Source organism: Clavelina lepadiformis, chromosome 2 (genome assembly GCF_947623445.1).
Source record: "Clavelina lepadiformis chromosome 2, kaClaLepa1.1, whole genome shotgun sequence".
Taxonomy (NCBI): Eukaryota; Metazoa; Chordata; class Ascidiacea; order Aplousobranchia; family Clavelinidae; genus Clavelina; species Clavelina lepadiformis.
Window position 1 is genome coordinate 8,395,300 of NC_135241.1, and position 18,042 is coordinate 8,413,341.

The 18,042-nt window shown below is 47.0% G+C and overlaps 1 protein-coding gene across 1 annotated transcript in view; it reads right to left on the reverse strand.

Annotated features, from left to right (window-relative positions):
* The window catches only part of LOC143444889 (uncharacterized), a 90,247-nt gene that overhangs the window by 898 nt on the left and 71,307 nt on the right, over positions 1-18,042 (reverse strand). Inside the window, exons 31-47 of the mRNA XM_076943683.1 lie at positions 5,831-7,437; positions 5,550-5,738; positions 4,962-5,317; positions 4,503-4,729; positions 4,214-4,431; positions 3,855-4,103; positions 3,585-3,765; positions 3,068-3,291; positions 2,791-2,934; positions 2,585-2,704; positions 2,343-2,483; positions 2,029-2,186; positions 1,788-1,953; positions 1,479-1,675; positions 1,040-1,320; positions 674-924; positions 56-236 (exon numbers count right to left, since the gene is read on the reverse strand). Coding sequence (XP_076799798.1) covers positions 56-236; positions 674-924; positions 1,040-1,320; positions 1,479-1,675; positions 1,788-1,953; positions 2,029-2,186; positions 2,343-2,483; positions 2,585-2,704; positions 2,791-2,934; positions 3,068-3,291; positions 3,585-3,765; positions 3,855-4,103; positions 4,214-4,431; positions 4,503-4,729; positions 4,962-5,317; positions 5,550-5,738; positions 5,831-7,437 — 4,890 coding nt within the window. The remainder of the gene's footprint in view (positions 1-55; positions 237-673; positions 925-1,039; positions 1,321-1,478; positions 1,676-1,787; positions 1,954-2,028; positions 2,187-2,342; positions 2,484-2,584; positions 2,705-2,790; positions 2,935-3,067; positions 3,292-3,584; positions 3,766-3,854; positions 4,104-4,213; positions 4,432-4,502; positions 4,730-4,961; positions 5,318-5,549; positions 5,739-5,830; positions 7,438-18,042) is intronic.

Here is an 18,042-nt window from a genome sequence, read left to right on the forward strand (position 1 = left end):
TCAAACGACAAAACTCACGTGTAAATACATAGCGTTAAGAATATGCTTTGCTTACGTTCATCACAGTAAGTGCAACATCCGTCAAGTGTTGTTCTGATCTTGTCTGCTGGACAAGATGGGTCCATTGGAGCACAGCCAACCTCCTGACAAGTGGTATAGACCTCTCCCGTTACAGCGTTCATAGCGCAAGTGCATGTGGTACAACTATCTCCCTTTGGACTCCAGGTTTGTCCAACCTACAAGATATGAAAAAAAAGACATAGTCGGAATTAACGTGGCGATCCAAATAAACACCTGTACCCAAATATGAGTTAAAGATTTTTATGTAATTTAGTTTGAGAATTTGCTTTAATTTGCAGCGCGTGTTCTGTACTTCCTACCGACAGTCAACAGATCAGTCTGCGTAGCAAATGCTAGGGTGAAGTTGTTTCTATTTCTATCTTGTAATTTGTTGAGATACAACGAACGCTTGTCATTAGGTTATGATTGCGTTCTTGCTGTGAAGGACACGCAGCCTTTGGGAGATATTTTTGGCGTCAAAGTTTTCAGTTATTTAGTTTCAACTTACGTTATATGCCAACTACTTTTAACCATCACAATTAAATAATATTATTACCGCGCACGATAAAATGAAAACGAAAGAAACAAGGAATTTTCTCCATAAAATCCATACCGTGTATTGATCACCGCCGTAGTGGCACGTGATAGGTACACAATCACCGCAGCAGGCGCCCGATACTGGAAGATAGGTATAGCCTTCACTACATTTTCCACATTCGATAGCTGTACATTCGACTTCGTATTCTAGGACGCGATTAGCTGTTGCCGAGCATGAACATTCCATGCAAACATCTTCCATCCAAGTGCTGCTGGGTTCGTGCCTCTCACCGTTATAGACACAATGTGCTGGTGGCAAGCAAGTACCTGCATGGGTGATTTGATAAAAGTTTAAACTATTCCGAGCCTAATTTCACAGCTCTACTTCCCCACAGCTTTAGAGCGTGCAAGTATCTTTGAACGCTTAAAATCACCAACGTACGTTTGATACAGCCGCATTCGTTGGTAGTTTCTTCAACCATATATCCTTCCTTGCATTCGCATGGTTCTTCACATACATTGCAAACGCAAGTTGCTTTCTCGCAGCAGTTGTTTACACGCACAACTTGAACGTGCATGTTCGATGGACATTTCGTTACGCCGACTTCACACTTGGTAATATCACATTGGCATTCTGATTTAGTGCAGCATGAGGATACGGACACTGGAACAAGGCTTTCGTAGGCTTCACAAACTGGATCCTCTGTTGTAGGGCACAGCGAACTACAAAAATCAAATGAACTTGAATCAACTCAAACATAAGTGTACATTAGAAAATTGTGAGCGTTACATGAAGAATAAATGATTATAACACAGAAACATAACGTAACAAAGTACCCTACGAACATGGCGAAAAATTACACACTTGTTAAAATACTTACGTGTCGCATAAGCACACTTCTTCATACACAACAGGACAGCAGGATGCAAGATTGGAGCTAGACCAGACAGTAGCAGTGGTAACACGTTTAAATCCAGCATTTGCATCACACACTGGGGACTTGTATTTGTCACACAAGGATTCGTCGCAAACACATTCTGTCACAACCGGGCAACACTGATCCAAGCGAGTTTCTTTCTAGAACATTAAGCATAGGCTACACAACACACACACACTTACACAACAACATGAATAGCATTAGTCTACATGCATTTAAAAATTCCCTGCATTGGTTTTAAATGATTCATACCTTTATCTTGTATCCATACGCGCAGCTTACAACCTCTGCTGGACATGTGGCGGCATCACAAACGCATTCGTATGTTGGGCAACATTCGCCAGAATTTACAACCTTAGGTACTTCACCAGTCTTACAAACTGGTATAATTATGGTAGGACAAGATGATCTCAAACATCTGCAAAGAAAAACAAGAATGTTAGATTACATATCATGTACATTAACATGGTGCACGAAATCCAGTTTAGCCTACCTGCATTCATAAGTTGAGCAGCATCTGCCTTTAGTAACAAGTGTCAATTCGTAACCTATCTTAGTACATGTAGGCGCAGCTGGGCAATTATCTGGATTACATTGACACACTGTTGTTTCGCAGCATTTTCCTTTAACTTTAACTTCTTCTTCTCCTTCCTGAAGTGAATGTAAGAAACGTGGATAAAAACATTTGCTATGGTAACAAACGGCAAAGTTTAAAACGGAAATTATCTTAATACCACCAATATTAATGATACAAACCAAGCTTGAAAATGAATGCAGTTTGATCTTATAAAAGCAAATACGCTTTACCTGACAAACGGCCTTGCTAACTGGGCACAGAGCTACATTGCAGACACATTTGAATTCTACGCAACATCTGTCGTGTACAATACTTTGAATATCTTCTCCTACTTCACAGGATGGCGTGGCATAAACGGGACATTTCATATCCTGAAACAAGTACAGCAAGAAATTGAGAACTGCAGGTCTTATTAAACACTGATAGGCAAGTGCAATCACAATGACAGAGTATTGGACTAGTTTTGACTTGCCTTGCAGGTTTCAGTTGGTACACATTCGTAAACGGGGCAGCAAAGGCCTTGTTCAAGGAGAACCAAAGTTTCTTCTGAGCTGCACGATGGAGTGGTGGAACAAGCAATGGATGTTTGGATCTTAATTAAGATAAACGTTTCCTTCTGCTTGTACCGTTTTAATTTTTTTAAGCTTTTCAACACATAGAATACAACATTTAACATACGATTGTTCCATCAGATGTGCAAGTGCTGGTTGTGCATGGATCTCCAGTACGCTTCCAAAATTCTCCGACTCTGCGACCATGGCCTAATTCATCTACACATACTGGGCAAGAAATTGTAGACACGCATTCACCGTTGAGCAGAATCTATACGAAGTAAGTGTTTAATAGTTGCAAAACCGTCGCACTTAGTGTTCTGTGAACTGTCACAATTGCAGTATTTTTCGAACAGTAGAAACAACACCATGAGATACCGTACATAAGCAAACAAACATCGTACCATGTCATCTGGACAGAAACATCCTTCTGAAGTGTATTTGATGTTCATAGTAGCGTATTCCTTGTAATTATCGCATGTTTTGACTACATTAGGGCCACATGACTTGTAGAACATGTTCGATTCGCAATGGTATGGGCATATTTCGTCTGTTCTCCATTCAATGCAATGTCCACTTGTCCTACATGCCAAAGCTAATGCTGCCAATGCATCACAGCTCTCTCCACCTGCAATATTATATCAACAGTAGACTAAAAGGGTTATACGATGAAATCAAACCAATTTCAGGCGTTTCCGTGCTGGTGGTTAACTTCAAAAAGCGACCTTAACAAACCGAAGTATTCCTATCTTAAACAAACGTCGCTATACACTACTCCATTCATAATCGACCTACTAGTGATAAATACAGTTAATTGTTACTTTCAAAAGGATGTTTAGGAAAGTTTTTTGCATGCAGCACTATTTAAAAAGGGAATGAGTTTGGCGATGACAAGCATACAAGCTCGAAACAGATACTTACCATTGCACATACTGGAGACACAAGATTCGATGTACATGCTGGCATCAACAGGACACGAAGCAAATGTGCTCAGCGCAGTTGAGCTGCAAATGTCTCCTTCTTCACAAACAGGTGGCAGTTCAATAAACGTTGGCATAGCATGAGCAAAGAAACTTACAAATGCATGCACATTGGGCAGTATCTATAGAAATAGTGAAATGTATTTTGTAAAAACGGATAACAGGAAATCGTAAATAAACATACATGCTGCAGAACAATTGCAAAATATACCTTTGTGCCGTCCCAGAATTCATTGTCAGGGTTTCCGTCACACGTCCCACACAAACCAAGCGTGTGTTTTCGATAAATTGCTGGAACAGCAACTGACCATGTATGTCCGCTCTTTCCTAGTTCTATTACCACGTCAGTGCTCGTAGACATTAATTTAATGCCGCCGTTTATATCTGTGGATATTTCGAACCCTTTCAGCGTAGTTGATTCGCCTTGTAAAAGCGTCAATTCGACACTGTCGACTTCCACCTAGATAAAATTTCAATCAGTTGTAGCAACTGCAAAGCAAACTACCCTTGGAGGAACAACATAGCGTTTTAATGGGAAACACTATCAAACTATATTATATCATTGGATACCTTGCCGTTAGAATTGGCACGAGCAGTGTATTTTCCAATCAGGTCATTGATTTCAATGTAAGAAGTAGTGATTGAAGTATCTGTCTGTACTCTTTTCAAAGTTACTTTGAAAGCGCTTTCACTCTTATCAGCCGCAACGGTGTAAACACCAACACCACCGCATGATAACGATGTCTCGTCAAATGTGTTCCAGGCGATATCAACACCAGAGCAGACACCTAAAAGTGATAATAAGATTTTAAAAACTGATAAAACGCATGAAATTTCAATTTTGGGATGATTCACTTACAATCACAGGCATATTCTGTGCAACATCCGTCCGATGTAGGAAGAAGTGTTGGCACACTTCCACTACTACATGTCTTAATAAATGGCACATCACACTGCTTTTTTGTGCAAGAAAGCACATCATCTGCTACACAAGTACACTCTGAACAGGTATCACTGGGATTGGCAAACGTTTCTCCTATGATGTGCTGTGATCCCTTTGAATCAATACATCCCGTTCGCTGACATCTACACAAGACAATAGATATGTCAAGATCACAAACCAGTTACTCAGATATTTTGAAGATTTATGATGAAGATCGTCCCGTATACTGTGGAATGTTTGGGGAAAAAAATAATTAATTAATAGCGCAGAAGCTGAGGCCAAACACAGAGCAAACAATAAATATAAAACTGCATCGTTTTATATGGGATCACATTAAAAGAGAAATGTATACTATTGACATTTTTTCTAGGTCACCTGTATTCAGGACAACATTCTTGAACGTCATTGAGGCGAACCTTTCTTTCATGAACTGAACAAAATTTAGTTGGACAAAGCTGAGGCTGGCAAGTACATTTATACTCGGGGCAGCAATTATCTAAGCCAATTGTTGTGGGTTCATGGTAATCTTGACAGTCTGGCAAAGTTTTATTGCAGAGTGCAAGATCGCAAACACACTCCAGGATAGGACAGCAACCTCCAACCTTTTGCACAAGTTCATAACCAACTGCACAAACGGGAGTAGCCGGTTTTGGGCAATCAACAGCAGTGCAAACGACCCCAGCATCTGTGCATGTGCACACGTCGCATTCTTCCGACCACGATTCGCCTATCTACAAACGGAAAATCTTTAATTTAACAAGAAAACACTGTGACTATATTTTTCAATGCTTAAATATATATTAAACATTCATGATGGACACATTTGCTAAAAAAATTCATATGCAATAAAACGAAAATCATTTAAAATAGATAACCTATCAAACAAATGCATGAAACCTGTTTTGAAAAAGTTAAAAAAAATATATAAAAAGATAGTAACTACAAACTGAAGCAATGACTTACTAATTTTGAACCATCTTTACAAGTGGTCGATAAAGGTTTGCACAAAGGACAACAAGCTCCAACAGGAGTTTCAAGAACAAAACCTGGAGAACAAGACGTAATTTCACAGATCTGAGGAGTACATTTGGAAACACCTGCAATGCAAATGCAGTTGGTGCAACCATCGTCTTCCTTCCAAACAGAACCAGTCTGCAAACAAACAAAAAAACATGAAAAACGTAAAAACGTATGGTGGCAAAAAAATTCAAAAACCGCCAACAAAAAAAAGTAATTAAAATTACCGCATGTTCGAAATCGTCAACAAAACAAGGGCAATCGTGAAGATCAACACATTCATGACCATTCCAAACTAAGCCAACAGGACACAAAGAAGAAACAGAAGAGTCATTAACACCAGGACAAAGATCAACGGAACATGGAGCACTAATGATGTTATTCACGACATTAGATTTTCCAGATGGACAGGGTTCAGCAACAAGGATTTCAACACCATCACATGGTATGGGTGCAACAAGGCCGCTTGGTGGTACCAATCCGTCGCCAGTAATCAAATCGCACGGTGTTGAGGGTGTCATCTTTGCGTCAACCACAGCATTACCTGGCTGTGGCAAAGCACCGAAACCGAATAGACCGATACTTGGTACAATCACACCGCTGCCAGGCACTGGAGCGCAAGGTACAGATTTACCATCAACATCACCTGGCGTTGGTACCCACTTGCCGGATCCTGGAATGATTCCTTCATCGTAATATTCACCACTTGGAACTCCTGGTACGACCTTTCCATCGACATCACCGAAACATGGCAATCCGAAAATGCTTGGCGTAGATGGTACCAAGTTGTTTATGATGGTAGTATCTCCTGGTGTTCCTGGTTTGCCTCCAAGGACTTGATCACCAGCACATGGTATGGATGCAACAAAGCCGCTTGGTGGTACCAATCCGTCGCCAGTAATCAAATCGCACGGTGTTGAGGGTGTCATCTTTGCGTCAACCACAGCATTACCTGGTTGTGGCAAAGCACCGAAATCGAAAGGACCGAAGCTTGGTACAATCACACCGCTTCCAGGTGCTGGGGCGCAAGGTACAGATTTACCATCAACATCACCTGGCGTTGGTACCCACTTGCCGGATCCTGGAATGATTCCTTCATCGTAATATTCACCACTTGGAACACCTGGTACGACCTTTCCATCGACATCACCGAAACATGGCAATCCGAAAATGCTTGGCGTAGATGGTACCAAGTTGTTTATGATGGTAGTATCTCCGGGTGTTCCTGGTTTACCTCCAAACACTTGATCACCACCACATGGTATGGGTGCAACAAGGCCGCTTGGTGGTACCAATCCATCGCCAGTAATCAAATCGCATGGTGTTGAGGGTGTCGTCTTTGCGTCAACCACAGCATTACCTGGCTGTGGCAAAGCACCAAAACCGAAAGGACCGATGCTTGGTACAATGACACCGCTGCCAGGCACTGGAGCGCAAGGTACAGATTTTCCAAACCCATCGCCTGGTGTAGGTACCCAGGCTCCACTTGGAGGCGTGACTATACCTTCACCATGGCCGACGGATGGAACTCCTGGTACGACATTTCCATCGACATCACCGAAACATGGCAATCCGAAAATGCTTGGCGTAGATGGTACCAAGTTGTTTATGATGGTAGTATCTCCGGGTGTTCCTGGTTTGCCTCCAAGGACTTGATCACCAGCACATGGTATGGATGCAACAAGGCCGCTTGGTGGTACCAATCCGTCGCCAGTAATCAAATCGCACGGTGTTGAGGGTGTCGTCTTTGCGTCAACAATAGCATTACCTGGTTGTGGCAAAGCACCGAAATCGAAAGGACCGAAGCTTGGTACAATCACACCGCTTCCAGGTGCTGGGGCGCAAGGTACAGATTTACCATCAACATCACCTGGCGTTGGTACCCACTTGCCGGATCCTGGAATGATTCCTTCATCGTAATATTCACCACTTGGAACTCCTGGTACGACCTTTCCATCGACATCACCGAAACATGGCAATCCGAAAATGCTTGGCGTAGATGGTACCAAGTTGTTTATGATGGTAGTATCTGCGGGTGTTCCTGGTTTACCTCCAAACACTTGATCACCACCACATGGTATGGATGCAACAAGGCCGCTTGGTGGTACCAATCCGTCGCCAGTAATCAAATCGCATGGTGTTGAGGGTGTCGTCTTTGCGTCAACCACAGCATTACCTGGCTGTGGCAAAGCACCGAAACTGAAAGGACCGATGCTTGGTACAATGACACCGCTGCCAGGCACTGGAGCGCAAGGTACAGATTTTCCAAACCCATCGCCTGGTGTAGGTACCCAGGCTCCACTTGGAGGCGTGACTATACCTTCACCATGGCCGACGGATGGAACTCCTGGTACGACATTTCCATCGACATCACCGAAACATGGCAATCCGAAAATGCTTGGCGTAGATGGTACCAAGTTGTTTATGATGGTAGTATCTCCGGGTGTTCCTGGTTTGCCTCCAAGGACTTGATCACCAGCACATGGTATGGATGCAACAAGGCCGCTTGGTGGTACCAATCCGTCGCCAGTAATCAAATCGCACGGTGTTGAGGGTGTCGTCTTTGCGTCAACAATAGCATTACCTGGTTGTGGCAAAGCACCGAAATCGAAAGGACCGAAGCTTGGTACAATCACACCGCTTCCAGGTGCTGGGGCGCAAGGTACAGATTTACCATCAACATCACCTGGCGTTGGTACCCACTTGCCGGATTCTGGAATGATTCCTTCATCGTAATATTCACCACTTGGAACTCCTGGTACGACCTTTCCATCGACATCACCGAAACATGGCAATCCGAAAATGCTTGGCGTAGATGGTACCAAGTTGTTTATGATGGTAGTATCTGCGGGTGTTCCTGGTTTACCTCCAAACACTTGATCACCACCACATGGTATGGATGCAACAAGGCCGCTTGGTGGTACCAATCCGTCGCCAGTAATCAAATCGCATGGTGTTGAGGGTGTCGTCTTTGCGTCAACCACAGCATTACCTGGCTGTGGCAAAGCACCGAAACCGAAAGGACCGATGCTTGGTACAATGACACCGCTGCCAGGCACTGGAGCGCAAGGTACAGATTTTCCAAACCCATCGCCTGGTGTAGGTACCCAGGCTCCACTTGGAGGCGTGACTATACCTTCACCATGGCCGACGGATGGAACTCCTGGTACGACATTTCCATCGACATCACCGAAACATGGAAATCCGAAAATGCTTGGCGTAGATGGTACCAAGTTGTTTATGATGGTAGTATCTCCTGGTGTTCCTGGTTTGCCTCCAAGGACTTGATCACCAGCACATGGTATGGATGCAACAAGGCCGCTTGGTGGTACCAATCGGTCGCCAGTAATCAAATCGCACGGTGTTGAGGGTGTCGTCTTTGCGTCAACAATAGCATTACCTGGTTGTGGCAAAGCACCGAAATCGAAAGGACCGAAGCTTGGTACAATCACACCGCTTCCAGGTGCTGGGGCGCAAGGTACAGATTTACCATCAACATCACCTGGCGTTGGTACCCACTTGCCGGATCCTGGAATGATTCCTTCATCGTAATATTCACCACTTGGAACTCCTGGTACGACCTTTCCATCGACATCACCGAAACATGGCAATCCGAAAATGCTTGGCGTAGATGGTACCAAGTTGTTTATGATGGTAGTATCTCCGGGTGTTCCTGGTTTACCTCCAAACACTTGATCACCACCACATGGTATGGATGCAACAAGGCCGCTTGGTGGTACCAATCCGTCGCCAGTAATCAAATCGCACGGTGTTGAGGGTGTCGTCTTTGCGTCAACCACAGCATTACCTGGCTGTGGCAAAGCACCGAAACCGAAAGGACCGATGCTTGGTACAATGACACCGCTTCCAGGTGCTGGTGCGCAAGGTACAGATTTTCCAAACCCATCGCCTGGTGTAGGTACCCAGGCTCCACTTGGAGGCGTGACTATACCTTCACCATGGCCGACGGATGGAACTGCTGGTACGACATTTCCATCGACATCACCGAAACATGGCAATCCGAAAATGCTTGGCGTAGATGGTACCAAGTTGTTTATGATGGTAGTATCTCCTGGTGTTCCTGGTTTGCCTCCAAGGACTTGATCACCAGCACATGGTATGGATGCAACAAGGCCGCTTGGTGGTACCAATCCGTCGCCAGTAATCAAATCGCACGGTGTTGAGGGTGTCGTCTTTGCGTCAACAATAGCATTACCTGGTTGTGGCAAAGCACCGAAATCGAAAAGACCGAAGCTTGGTACAATGACACCGCTTCCAGGTGCTGGGGCGCAAGGTACAGATTTACCATCAACATCACCTGGCGTTGGTACCCACTTGCCGGATCCTGGAATGATTCCTTCATCGTAATATTCACCACTTGGAACTCCTGGTACGACCTTTCCATCGACATCACCGAAACATGGCAATCCGAAAATGCTTGGCGTAGATGGTACCAAGTTGTTTATGATGGTAGTATCTCCGGGTGTTCCTGGTTTACCTCCAAACACTTGATCACCACCACATGGTATGGGTGCAACAAGGCCGCTTGGTGGTACCAATCCGTCGCCAGTAATCAAATCGCATGGTGTTGAGGGTGTCGTCTTTGCGTCAACCACAGCATTACCTGGCTGTGGCAAAGCACCGAAACCGAAAGGACCGATGCTTGGTACAATGACACCGTTGCCAGGCACTGGAGCGCAAGGTACAGATTTTCCAAACCCATCGCCTGGTGTAGGTACCCAGGCTCCACTTGGAGGCGTGACTATACCTTCACCATGGCCGACGGATGGAACTCCTGGTACGACATTTCCATCGACATCACCGAAACATGGCAATCCGAAAATGCTTGGCGTAGATGGTACCAAGTTGTTTATGATGGTAGTATCTCCTGGTGTTCCTGGTTTACCTCCAAACACTTGATCACCAGCACATGGTATGGATGCAACAAGGCCGCTTGGTGGTACCAATCCGTCGCCAGTAATCAAATCGCACGGTGTTGAGGGTGTCGTCTTTGCGTCAACAATAGCATTACCTGGTTGTGGCAAAGCACCGAAATCGAAAGGACCGAAGCTTGGTACAATCACACCGCTTCCAGGTGCTGGGGCGCAAGGTACAGATTTACCATCAACATCACCTGGCGTTGGTACCCACTTGCCGGATCCTGGAATGATTCCTTCATCGTAATATTCACCACTTGGAACTCCTGGTACGACCTTTCCATCGACATCACCGAAACATGGCAATCCGAAAATGCTTGGCGTAGATGGTACCAAGTTGTTTATGATGGTAGTATCTCCGGGTGTTCCTGGTTTACCTCCAAACACTTGATCACCACCACATGGTATGGGTGCAACAAGGCCGCTTGGTGGTACCAATCCGTCGCCAGTAATCAAATCGCATGGTGTTGAGGGTGTCGTCTTTGCGTCAACCACAGCATTACCTGGCTGTGGCAAAGCACCGAAACCGAAAGGACCGATGCTTGGTACAATGACACCGCTGCCAGGCACTGGAGCGCAAGGTACAGATTTTCCAAACCCATCGCCTGGTGTAGGTACCCAGGCTCCACTTGGAGGCGTGACTATACCTTCACCATGGCCGACGGATGGAACTCCTGGTACGACATTTCCATCGACATCACCGAAACATGGCAATCCGAAAATGCTTGGCGTAGATGGTACCAAGTTGTTTATGATGGTAGTATCTCCTGGTGTTCCTGGTTTACCTCCAAACACTTGATCACCAGCACATGGTATGGATGCAACAAGGCCGCTTGGTGGTACCAATCCGTCGCCAGTAATCAAATCGCACGGTGTTGAGGGTGTCGTCTTTGCGTCAACAATAGCATTACCTGGTTGTGGCAAAGCACCGAAATCGAAAGGACCGAAGCTTGGTACAATCACACCGCTTCCAGGTGCTGGGGCGCAAGGTACAGATTTACCATCAACATCACCTGGCGTTGGTACCCACTTGCCGGATCCTGGAATGATTCCTTCATCGTAATATTCACCACTTGGAACTCCTGGTACGACCTTTCCATCGACATCACCGAAACATGGCAATCCGAAAATGCTTGGCGTAGATGGTACCAAGTTGTTTATGATGGTAGTATCTCCGGGTGTTCCTGGTTTACCTCCAAACACTTGATCACCACCACATGGTATGGGTGCAACAAGGCCGCTTGGTGGTACCAATCCGTCGCCAGTAATCAAATCGCATGGTGTTGAGGGTGTCGTCTTTGCGTCAACCACAGCATTACCTGGCTGTGGCAAAGCACCGAAACCGAAAGGACCGATGCTTGGTACAATGACACCGCTGCCAGGCACTGGAGCGCAAGGTACAGATTTTCCAAACCCATCGCCTGGTGTAGGTACCCAGGCTCCACTTGGAGGCGTGACTATACCTTCACCATGGCCGACGGATGGAACTCCTGGTACGACATTTCCATCGACATCACCGAAACATGGCAATCCGAAAATGCTTGGCGTAGATGGTACAAAGTTGTTTATGATGGTAGTATCTCCGGGTGTTCCTGGTTTACCTCCAAACACTTGATCACCACCACATGGTATGGGTGCAACAAGGCCGCTTGGTGGTACCAATCCGTCGCCAGTAATCAAATCGCATGGTGTTGAGGGTGTCGTCTTTGCGTCAACCACAGCATTACCTGGCTGTGGCAAAGCACCGAAATCGAAAGGACCGAAGCTTGGTACAATCACACCGCTTCCAGGTGCTGGGGCGCAAGGTACAGATTTACCATCAACATCACCTGGCGTTGGTACCCACTTGCCGGATCCTGGAATGATTCCTTCATCGTAATATTCACCACTTGGAACTCCTGGTACGACCTTTCCATCGACATCACCGAAACATGGCAATCCGAAAATGCTTGGCGTAGATGGTACCAAGTTGTTTATGATGGTAGTATCTCCGGGTGTTCCTGGTTTACCTCCAAACACTTGATCACCACCACATGGTATGGGTGCAACAAGGCCGCTTGGTGGTACCAATCCGTCGCCAGTAATCAAATCGCATGGTGTTGAGGGTGTCGTCTTTGCGTCAACCACAGCATTACCTGGCTGTGGCAAAGCACCGAAACCGAAAGGACCGATGCTTGGTACAATGACACCGCTGCCAGGCACTGGAGCGCAAGGTACAGATTTTCCAAACCCATCGCCTGGTGTAGGTACCCAGGCTCCACTTGGAGGCGTGACTATACCTTCACCATGGCCGACGGATGGAACTCCTGGTACGACATTTCCATCGACATCACCGAAACATGGCAATCCGAAAATGCTTGGCGTAGATGGTACCAAGTTGTTTATGATGGTAGTATCTCCTGGTGTTCCTGGTTTACCTCCAAACACTTGATCACCAGCACATGGTATGGATGCAACAAGGCCGCTTGGTGGTACCAATCCGTCGCCAGTAATCAAATCGCACGGTGTTGAGGGTGTCGTCTTTGCGTCAACAATAGCATTACCTGGTTGTGGCAAAGCACCGAAATCGAAAGGACCGAAGCTTGGTACAATCACACCGCTTCCAGGTGCTGGGGCGCAAGGTACAGATTTACCATCAACATCACCTGGCGTTGGTACCCACTTGCCGGATCCTGGAATGATTCCTTCATCGTAATATTCACCACTTGGAACTCCTGGTACGACCTTTCCATCGACATCACCGAAACATGGCAATCCGAAAATGCTTGGCGTAGATGGTACCAAGTTGTTTATGATGGTAGTATCTCCGGGTGTTCCTGGTTTACCTCCAAACACTTGATCACCACCACATGGTATGGATGCAACAAGGCCGCTTGGTGGTACCAATCCGTCGCCAGTAATCAAATCGCACGGTGTTGAGGGTGTCGTCTTTGCGTCAACAATAGCATTACCTGGTTGTGGCAAAGCACCGAAATCGAAAGGACCGAAGCTTGGTACAATCACACCGCTTCCAGGTGCTGGGGCGCAAGGTACAGATTTACCATCAACATCACCTGGCGTTGGTACCCACTTGCCGGATCCTGGAATGATTCCTTCATCGTAATATTCACCACTTGGAACTCCTGGTACGACCTTTCCATCGACATCACCGAAACATGGCAATCCGAAAATGCTTGGCGTAGATGGTACCAAGTTGTTTATGATGGTAGTATCTCCGGGTGTTCCTGGTTTACCTCCAAACACTTGATCACCACCACATGGTATGGGTGCAACAAGGCCGCTTGGTGGTACCAATCCGTCGCCAGTAATCAAATCGCATGGTGTTGAGGGTGTCGTCTTTGCGTCAACAACAGCATTACCTGGCTGTGGCAAAGCACCGAAACCGAAAGGACCGATGCTTGGTACAATGACACCGCTGCCAGGCACTGGAGCGCAAGGTACAGATTTTCCAAACCCATCGCCTGGTGTAGGTACCCAGGCTCCACTTGGAGGCGTGACTATACCTTCACCATGGCCGACGGATGGAACTCCTGGTACGACATTTCCATCGACATCACCGAAACATGGCAATCCGAAAATGCTTGGCGTAGATGGTACCAAGTTGTTTATGATGGTAGTATCTCCTGGTGTTCCTGGTTTGCCTCCAAGGACTTGATCACCAGCACATGGTATGGATGCAACAAGGCCGCTTGGTGGTACCAATCCGTCGCCAGTAATCAAATCGCACGGTGTTGAGGGTGTCGTCTTTGCGTCAACAATAGCATTACCTGGTTGTGGCAAAGCACCGAAATCGAAAGGACCGAAGCTTGGTACAATCACACCGCTTCCAGGTGCTGGGGCGCAAGGTACAGATTTACCATCAACATCACCTGGCGTTGGTACCCACTTGCCGGATCCTGGAATGATTCCTTCATCGTAATATTCACCACTTGGAACTCCTGGTACGACCTTTCCATCGACATCACCGAAACATGGCAATCCGAAAATGCTTGGCGTAGATGGTACCAAGTTGTTTATGATGGTAGTATCTCCGGGTGTTCCTGGTTTACCTCCAAACACTTGATCACCACCACATGGTATGGGTGCAACAAGGCCGCTTGGTGGTACCAATCCGTCGCCAGTAATCAAATCGCATGGTGTTGAGGGTGTCGTCTTTGCGTCAACCACAGCATTACCTGGCTGTGGCAAAGCACCGAAACCGAAAGGACCGATGCTTGGTACAATGACACCGCTGCCAGGCACTGGAGCGCAAGGTACAGATTTTCCAAACCCATCGCCTGGTGTAGGTACCCAGGCTCCACTTGGAGGCGTGACTATACCTTCACCATGGCCGACGGATGGAACTCCTGGTACGACATTTCCATCGACATCACCGAAACATGGCAATCCGAAAATGCTTGGCGTAGATGGTACCAAGTTGTTTATGATGGTAGTATCTCCGGGTGTTCCTGGTTTACCTCCAAACACTTGATCACCACCACATGGTATGGGTGCAACAAGGCCGCTTGGTGGTACCAATCCGTCGCCAGTAATCAAATCGCATGGTGTTGAGGGTGTCGTCTTTGCGTCAACCACAGCATTACCTGGCTGTGGCAAAGCACCGAAATCGAAAGGACCGAAGCTTGGTACAATCACACCGCTTCCAGGTGCTGGGGCGCAAGGTACAGATTTACCATCAACATCACCTGGCGTTGGTACCCACTTGCCGGATCCTGGAATGATTCCTTCATCGTAATATTCACCACTTGGAACTCCTGGTACGACCTTTCCATCGACATCACCGAAACATGGCAATCCGAAAATGCTTGGCGTAGATGGTACCAAGTTGTTTATGATGGTAGTATCTCCGGGTGTTCCTGGTTTACCTCCAAACACTTGATCACCACCACATGGTATGGGTGCAACAAGGCCGCTTGGTGGTACCAATCCGTCGCCAGTAATCAAATCGCATGGTGTTGAGGGTGTCGTCTTTGCGTCAACCACAGCATTACCTGGCTGTGGCAAAGCACCGAAACCGAAAGGACCGATGCTTGGTACAATGACACCGCTGCCAGGCACTGGAGCGCAAGGTACAGATTTTCCAAACCCATCGCCTGGTGTAGGTACCCAGGCTCCACTTGGAGGCGTGACTATACCTTCACCATGGCCGACGGATGGAACTCCTGGTACGACATTTCCATCGACATCACCGAAACATGGCAATCCGAAAATGCTTGGCGTAGATGGTACCAAGTTGTTTATGATGGTAGTATCTCCTGGTGTTCCTGGTTTACCTCCAAACACTTGATCACCAGCACATGGTATGGATGCAACAAGGCCGCTTGGTGGTACCAATCCGTCGCCAGTAATCAAATCGCACGGTGTTGAGGGTGTCGTCTTTGCGTCAACAATAGCATTACCTGGTTGTGGCAAAGCACCGAAATCGAAAGGACCGAAGCTTGGTACAATCACACCGCTTCCAGGTGCTGGGGCGCAAGGTACAGATTTACCATCAACATCACCTGGCGTTGGTACCCACTTGCCGGATCCTGGAATGATTCCTTCATCGTAATATTCACCACTTGGAACTCCTGGTACGACCTTTCCATCGACATCACCGAAACATGGCAATCCGAAAATGCTTGGCGTAGATGGTACCAAGTTGTTTATGATGGTAGTATCTCCGGGTGTTCCTGGTTTACCTCCAAACACTTGATCACCACCACATGGTATGGATGCAACAAGGCCGCTTGGTGGTACCAATCCGTCGCCAGTAATCAAATCGCACGGTGTTGAGGGTGTCGTCTTTGCGTCAACAATAGCATTACCTGGTTGTGGCAAAGCACCGAAATCGAAAGGACCGAAGCTTGGTACAATCACACCGCTTCCAGGTGCTGGGGCGCAAGGTACAGATTTACCATCAACATCACCTGGCGTTGGTACCCACTTGCCGGATCCTGGAATGATTCCTTCATCGTAATATTCACCACTTGGAACTCCTGGTACGACCTTTCCATCGACATCACCGAAACATGGCAATCCGAAAATGCTTGGCGTAGATGGTACCAAGTTGTTTATGATGGTAGTATCTCCGGGTGTTCCTGGTTTACCTCCAAACACTTGATCACCACCACATGGTATGGGTGCAACAAGGCCGCTTGGTGGTACCAATCCGTCGCCAGTAATCAAATCGCACGGTGTTGAGGGTGTCGTCTTTGCGTCAACAACAGCATTACCTGGCTGTGGCAAAGCACCGAAACCGAAAGGACCGATGCTTGGTACAATGACACCGCTGCCAGGCACTGGAGCGCAAGGTACAGATTTTCCAAACCCATCGCCTGGTGTAGGTACCCAGGCTCCACTTGGAGGCGTGACTATACCTTCACCATGGCCGACGGATGGAACTCCTGGTACGACATTTCCATCGACATCACCGAAACATGGCAATCCGAAAATGCTTGGCGTAGATGGTACAAAGTTGTTTATGATGGTAGTATCTCCGGGTGTTCCTGGTTTACCTCCAAACACTTGATCACCACCACATGGTATGGGTGCAACAAGGCCGCTTGGTGGTACCAATCCGTCGCCAGTAATCAAATCGCATGGTGTTGAGGGTGTCGTCTTTGCGTCAACCACAGCATTACCTGGCTGTGGCAAAGCACCGAAATCGAAAGGACCGAAGCTTGGTACAATCACACCGCTTCCAGGTGCTGGGGCGCAAGGTACAGATTTACCATCAACATCACCTGGCGTTGGTACCCACTTGCCGGATCCTGGAATGATTCCTTCATCGTAATATTCACCACTTGGAACTCCTGGTACGACCTTTCCATCGACATCACCGAAACATGGCAATCCGAAAATGCTTGGCGTAGATGGTACCAAGTTGTTTATGATGGTAGTATCTCCGGGTGTTCCTGGTTTACCTCCAAACACTTGATCACCACCACATGGTATGGATGCAACAAGGCCGCTTGGTGGTACCAATCCGTCGCCAGTAATCAAATCGCACGGTGTTGAGGGTGTCGTCTTTGCGTCAACAATAGCATTACCTGGTTGTGGCAAAGCACCGAAATCGAAAGGACCGAAGCTTGGTACAATCACACCGCTTCCAGGTGCTGGGGCGCAAGGTACAGATTTACCATCAACATCACCTGGCGTTGGTACCCACTTGCCGGATCCTGGAATGATTCCTTCATCGTAATATTCACCACTTGGAACTCCTGGTACGACCTTTCCATCGACATCACCGAAACATGGCAATCCGAAAATGCTTGGCGTAGATGGTACCAAGTTGTTTATGATGGTAGTATCTCCGGGTGTTCCTGGTTTACCTCCAAACACTTGATCACCACCACATGGTATGGGTGCAACAAGGCCGCTTGGTGGTACCAATCCGTCGCCAGTAATCAAATCGCATGGTGTTGAGGGTGTCGTCTTTGCGTCAACCACAGCATTACCTGGCTGTGGCAAAGCACCGAAACCGAAAGGACCGATGCTTGGTACAATGACACCGCTGCCAG